Genomic DNA, 7,135 nt, shown 5'->3' on the forward strand with positions numbered 1-7,135 from the left:
AAATTTAAGTTCGTTTTCTAGCAAACTTTCCCCAGCCATATTTCGTAGGCTGTAATAATAAAAGAAAATCTACTGACATGTCTTAAAAAGCAAATATGAGGTTATAAGAAGTAATTATCAGGATAATTTGGAGTTTAAAAATTACACAAATTCACATGCAAAACTTTCTTGCTATTTGGTTGTTATTTCAAGTGAGCACTAAAACACTTTAGAGTATAGATCAGCATACCTAGAAAGCAAAATATATTTCAATTCAAAATCCACTACTAGGACACACTTTGGACAAGGATTGAGTAATAGCTCGTCTCTTCTAAGCAATAGTTTTCTTCACTGTTGTTTCTGTTGTATGCTGTCAAGTCGATTCTGACTAATAGTGACCCTACAGAACAGAGCAGAACTGCCCTATAGGGTTTCCGAGGCTGTAATCTTTATGAGATTGCCAGGTCTTTTCTTCCGCAGAGCAACTGGTGGATCTGAACCACCAACCCTGGTAGTGGCCAAGTGCTTAACCACTGCGCACCAGGCCTCCTTTGTTTTCTTTATAAAGTACATAAAAGAATGTAAATTTTTTTTTTAAAAATTAGGAGAATAATCTCCCTTAAGGCCAAAGATCTTATTCATTTTTATATCCACAGTATCAAACCATATAAAGCACTCAATAAACATTGTTGACAGCGTCAAAGGAAACAGTTTAAAAGTTTCATAATCTAATTTCAATTTATTCTCATCCACTCAAATAAACTGGTTCCCTGAGAACCAGTAACAGAATACTCTGTTAGTCTACGTTTACCCTGTTTTCTTGAAGTTAAGACTTCCTTTCTTTAAAAAATGCTATTAATTCAGGTTTCAAAATTTCCAACCGACTGTGCCCCCAATCGGTTCATATATGTGGTACGTAAAGATTAAGTTTTCCACTTACCATATAGTTACCATAAGCATGATCAAACATTTCCAGTACTTGATTCCTAATTTTAAAAAGGGCAGAAATAGAAAAAAGTTAAGTATATTCTATTTATTACCTTTCAAAAGGTTAATGCTCCCTCATAAAATTACACCAAGAAAATACAAAAGAAAATTTCATTTGGAGGGGAATATAAACAGAGCCAAGAAACACATCATGAACTCACAAACTTCCATGAACTTACCACACAGAGTTGGGCCAGTCTTTTTCTATGCCTAGTCGTTTATATAAAGTCACTTCATAATTTTTTCAAAAAAAATTGCTGAATGATGCATGCTATACAGAGTGAAGGAAATCTGATGCTGAAAAAACAATTCCTCTTAACACAATTATTTAACACATCTGTTTTGGGAGAGAAAATGTTGCTGTAGAGCCCCAAAAGAAACAACTATTGATACCATTTACTGCTTATACCAAACATATAAGCAACAGTGTAATTTCATATATACATAGAACGTGTATACATACGAAATAATACTCTATATCAAACCTCTGCCTTCCCCCTTCAAACTTAATGAAATCACTAATGCCTAATATAAGTACATATTTATTAATACACAGTTTGTCACATTTTCAAATGACATGTTTTATGATGTACTTGGGCCTCCTCTAAGAAATTCTCAAAAGTCAAACAAATAGTATTCACTTCTAAAATGAGAAAACTAATACACACAGAGATTTGTGTATTCTGGCTAACTCTGTCTCCCAAAATTCCCAAGATGACTGTTTAAACTGGAGACTTCTGACCCCTACACCAGATTTACTAAATCAGAATCTGTGAGGTTGGGACCAAGGTGCTTTCAATTAGTACTTTCAAATTTGGGGGCAGGAAGGCTACAGGAAAAACCACAAAAGTTAATATTATGACTGTGTTCTTGCTGCGTATCATTGAGTCTATTCGACTCATAGCTACCCTACAGGACAGAATAAAACTGCCCCATAGGGTTTCCTTGGCTGTAATCTTCATGGGAAGAGATTGCCAGGTCTTGTCTCCCACAGGGCAGCTGGTGGGTTCGAAACCCCGACCTTTCAGTTAACAGGCAAGCGCTTTAACCATTGTGCCACCAGGGCTCCTTAATGTTATGACTAGGCAAGGCCAAACTGTTCAATAACAGCAAGGAAAAATAGCTTCATAATCTTTTATCAGCTCTTACTGTTGCCAAAATTCCAATCACTAATGGCAAGAATCAAAGAATATGTTAAAGAATATGGCTGGCTATGTTTTTATTTTGCCTCATGCTACATTACAATTGTCATTCTAAAAAACTGCAATCATGGATGATTAAATGTTGGTAATAAGAAAGCTCTAAAAAACCAAATCAAACCTGTTGCTGTCAAGTCGATTCTGGCTCATAGCGACCCTATAGGACAGAGTAGAACTGCCCTACAGAATTTCCAAGGAGCAGCTAGTGGATTCGAACTCCTGACCTTAGCAGCCGTGGTATTTAACTACTGAACCACCAGTGCTCCAAAATAAAGCTAGCAGACGGAAAAAACTAATTTTTAGATCCTGGATATAATGATCAGCAAAATCAAGTACACTCAAACTTGTGAAATGAATAAACTAAACCTTGACAACCTTTTCATTAATCTTAACCATCTAAATACATCTAATCATTAAAAACAAGATCTTACATGTTTTTACATGTACGAAGGAATACGGATCAAGTCATCTCAGAAATTTTGCAGATATTTTGGGGAATCTGACTAGACATTTCTTTTTATATCAGATGGTAAATATCTCTCAATTAGTCAGCTACATAAGCTTAAAAAAAAAAAAAGGTTAAACGTCCCTTTTGAACACTGATATCAATAAAAAGAATACAGAAACTCCTAGTTTTCCTCCCCCTGAAACAGAATTAATACAATATTATTGCCAAGAAGTATCATAAAGTCCTGTAATTGGTAAAGGTAGTGCCTAGACATGTGTATTACAGATAACAGAACTTCCTGTAATTAGGAAGGGTAGTGCCAAGACATGTGTATTATAGCTTCAACTTGCTAACAAAACTTTGCAAGCATTCATTTTCAAAATTATGAGTAAATCATGATTGCACACAAGGACTCACTGTTTTCCAATCCCTACATTTATGTAGTACATAATTAGCAGATTTCACCCCACATACTTCAAATGGAGATATTTAATATTCAGTTGCTCTTCCTTGGAGCCCTGGTGGTGCAGTGGTTAAGAGCTCAAGCAGCTAACCAAAAGATTAGCAGTTCGAATCTACCCGGCACTGTTTGGAAATCCTATGGTGTAGTTCTACCCTGTCCTATAAGGTCACTAAGAGCCGGAATCAACTCAACAGCAATGAGTTTGGTTTTTGCTTCTGATCTTCCTCACACATAACTGTGAGACCTAACAAAACCATATTTAAATGTAGAATGGCAGCATTATTAAACATAAAAAAGGTTTCCGTTAGGTTTCGTATCTCAAAAATTCAATAAATATGCATGGGAAACCAGATCCACAGTCCAAAATTATCTTTTTTCATTTAAAATAATATCTGTAAGTCAGCTCATTTTAAAGTTACTTGCCTGCCAACCAAGCTACAAAAACTCGACTGTTCTAGACTTCATTTTTTTACGAATGAAAAGATAACACTGTGGCACAAACAGTTAAGTGCTTGACCACTAGCCAAAAGGTTAGTGGTTCAAACCCAGCCAGAAACATTGGAAGACAGACCTGGTGATTTGAAAAGGTCAGAGCCCAGAAAACCCTATGGAGCAGTTCTACTCTGCACACACAGGGTGCATGAGTTGCAATCAACTCAACGGCAACTAACATTCAAAAAACAACACGTATTCCAGGGGGGTTAAGACCACACACATGACCAGGTCAACAGTTTCACAAACTATCAACTGGGGGCAATTTGAACAACTGTTTACCAGCATGATAATTCCAGTCTTTATCATTGGTTTGTCTTGGGGGATAGGGAAAGAGGTGGGGCATTTTCTGCTTTTTATCATAAATCATTATTTGGGTTTTAAAAACATATCATACTGGTAAACCTAATGAATCAGAGTTCAGCTTCCTGAAAATTCCCAGAGACAGAAAGCAGGTATGTAATTGTGCATCTGTGGTTTATGCCTCCAGACTCTTACTCTAGAGAAAGGCAACCTAACTAAATGAACAAATCTAATCATTGTAATTTCACCTTCTTAAAAGATCTCAAAACTTGAGCAGAAATCTCAAGTCAATTTGATTGGACTTTTCCAGTTAAAAATTTTGATCAAAAGTGAGTTATCCAATGACTTTTTTCAAATAAACATTTTAAATAAAGAAAAGGGAGTGGTGGGCAAATAAGATACTTTTTGTCCTGGTTTCAAAGGGTGGGGACACAGTCTCCTGGATCTCAAAGGTAGAGCCACAGCCTCCTAGGTTTCTAAGAGTCAGATCTTCACCAACTCAGTTCTGGAGTGTGGGGCTGCCATTTAGGTATGCCAGGAAGATGGGGCCACTACCCAAAGCTGCGGGGGCAGGGCTTCCATGCCCAAGGGGCAGAAGAACAGGGCCTGCCAGGGATGAAAGGGTGGGGTTGCCACCTAGACAGACTAGGGGAATGGAGTTGCCCAAAGCCAAGGGCGCAGAGTTGCCTTCCTAATGGGCCTTGAAGTTGGAGCTGAAGCCCAAAGCTGAGGAGTCTCCATCCAGAATGCAGAGGGCATGGCCAACACCTAGACTCTGGAGAATGGGGCCACTGCCTAGATGGTCTCAGAGAACAGATTATTGTCAAAGCTTGACAGCTAATGGAAATTGTTCTGCTGGGTTTTGGACTTGCTTGATGTCCGTTATTCCTTCTTTTCCTCCAGTTTCTCCATTTGTAATGGAAATGTCTACATTGTGCCTGCACCACCACTGTACAGTAAGTCCCCGGGTTATGAATTTAGGATTTAAGAACGCATACTTGCTCTTTAAAGTTATGTAAATTTGTCCTCACTTTTAAACAAGTGAACCAACCCCTACTCTCGACAAATTCTTCATCACCATCACCTTCACTGAAAAAAAAAAATCTTCACTAGTAGATTTTAAATCACTGAAAAGGCTAAATAAGAATGATACGCACCTACTCCAACTTACCTACACATAGGACTTAAAGACACACTCAGAAATGGATCTCTTCTGAGATCCGGGCACTGCTTGTACTTTGGAAACAGATCATTTGTAGTCTAGATTTCACAGGTTCACAAATGAAGCAGAATTTGTCCCAGGATGGAATACACCTAAAGTCTCACCCATATTTGATTTAGATGATTCAGAAGATGAAATTTCAGGCTTGGAAATGATGTAAGACTGAGGATGATGTGATGGGGTGAATGTGTTTTACATGTGAGAACATGAATTTTGGGGGACCAAGGGGTAGAAGTTTATGAATTGAACTTGTCCCCCCAAAATATGTATTATAAATCCTAACCTTTATGCCTGTAGATATAATCCCATTTGGGAATGGGTCGTCTTTGTTATGTTAATGAGACATTAGTGTAGAGTGTATCTTGAGTCAGTCTCTTTTGAGATATAAAGAAGATTCAAAGAAAGCTATCGAGAAGCAGAGATGGGGGAAGAGAGATGCCAAGCCACATGAAGGCTGCCCAGGAGCAGAAGCTCAAAAAGACAAGGACCTTCCTCCAGATCCTATAGAGAAGAAAGCCTTTGCCTCGAGCCAGCACCCTGGACTTGAATTTCTAGCCTCCTAAACTATGAGAAAATAAATTTCTGTTCATTAAAGCCACTCATTTGTGGTATTTCTGTTAAAGCATCACTAGATAACTAAGACGATGCCCTCTGCCCATTTTCTACTAGGTTCTTGGCTTTTTTCTTTATTCATTAGCGGGATCTCCCTGTATATTAACAATATTTACTCTGAATTAAATACTGTAAGTATAACAATTTTTATGACACTTTCAAGACTGATAAAACTAGTTTAAATGCAGTGAATAGAAATGCCTAATTGGGGCTTTTAAATAATACCATCAAATATTCTGTTATACTGTGAAAACGCATACAAGAAAACAGTAAAAGGGAACAGTAAAATGTGTAAAGTTCAAGTTCCAATAAACGCCCCTTTTCCGTAACAGGTGTAAACACTATTTCCTTAACTACTGTCAGATGAGCAGCATTTTCCTAGCTAGGGTCTCTGTAGTATGAGAAGTCTAACCATGCCTCCTACGAAAGGCAACCGCAGGGCTCTCTCAGGCAGCGGCAGGAGCTGGGGCCCCCCTCACCGGCCACTGACATGGCAGCTGTTTTGACAGACCGCGGCTGGCGTCAAGGAGCCCAAACATGTCACCGACACCCCCCGAGGTCACATCGCGGGCCGGGGGCCCCATCTGCCCGGGCCCTGTCCACCACCCGGGGTGCTCGCGAAGCGACAGCTGTCCCAGTCGTGACAGGAAAGGCCACTGCGCCCCGGGGTAGCAATGACAGGAACCTCGCCTGCGGCCAGCATCAAGGGAAACCCACCCCAGGCTGCCGAACACCCTTACCCAAGCTTCTGCTTCTCCTCTCTACTCATGGGCGCGGCCCCCGCCGTCCACACGGACGTGACTGACACCAGGCAGAGCGCTGCCGTCGCCGCCACCAGGCTCCATGGCGCTCGCTGGGGGACCGGGGACCCACAGCCGGGGCCGCCGCCAGCTTCGCTCATGGCCCCGCGGTTCCGCGCACGCGCGGTTGCTACGCCGGGCCGGCGGGACACATCTCCGGACGCCAGTGGCGAAGGGGCTGCGAGCCGTGCAGAGAGCGGGATGCGGAGTAAAGGGGGCGGCTGCCCGCACCGAGCTGTTTCCCGAAGCCACCGAGCCGGTCTCCAGCGCCAGCGCTGCCACCGCCCTCCGCCCTCAGCGGCCCGGTAGCACCTCCCCCAGCTTTCCGGTGTCGTAGTCTAGGAAACCGCCTCCCCCAACGCTACTTCCGGGTAGGGCTGAAAAGGCTGAGCAACGCCAATGAGGGCCCGATCCGAGCGGGGCAGGCTCCGGCGACGGGAGAGGACATTGGCTGACAGAAGTGAGACGTGGACAAAAGGAGGAACTGGGGCGGGACCTCTGACTTCGGCCCTCCTCAGCCCGGCGAACTTGCCACCTAAGGACTACTAATCCCAGGGCGCACTGCTTCCGCCCGGCTCTCCCCGATCCGGCTCGGAGCCGCCCGGCTAAACGTCCACGCTGGGGGGCGCG

The 7,135-nt window shown here is 42.1% G+C and overlaps 1 protein-coding gene across 2 annotated transcripts in view; it reads right to left on the reverse strand.

Moving 5' to 3' along the window:
- The window catches only part of EDEM3 (ER degradation enhancing alpha-mannosidase like protein 3), a 76,220-nt gene extending 69,392 nt beyond the window's left edge, over positions 1 to 6,828 (reverse strand). For both annotated transcript variants that reach the window (XM_049868112.1, XM_049868111.1), the window contains exons 1-2: positions 6,446 to 6,828; positions 920 to 965 (exon numbers count right to left, since the gene is read on the reverse strand). In XM_049868112.1, coding sequence (XP_049724069.1) covers positions 920 to 965; positions 6,446 to 6,606 — 207 coding nt within the window. In that variant the 5' untranslated portion in view covers positions 6,607 to 6,828. The remainder of the gene's footprint in view (positions 1 to 919; positions 966 to 6,445) is intronic.
- Between the last annotated feature and the right edge of the window lie 307 nt (positions 6,829 to 7,135).

This window comes from Elephas maximus, chromosome 24 (assembly GCF_024166365.1).
Source record: "Elephas maximus indicus isolate mEleMax1 chromosome 24, mEleMax1 primary haplotype, whole genome shotgun sequence".
NCBI lineage: Eukaryota > Metazoa > Chordata > Mammalia > Proboscidea > Elephantidae > Elephas > Elephas maximus.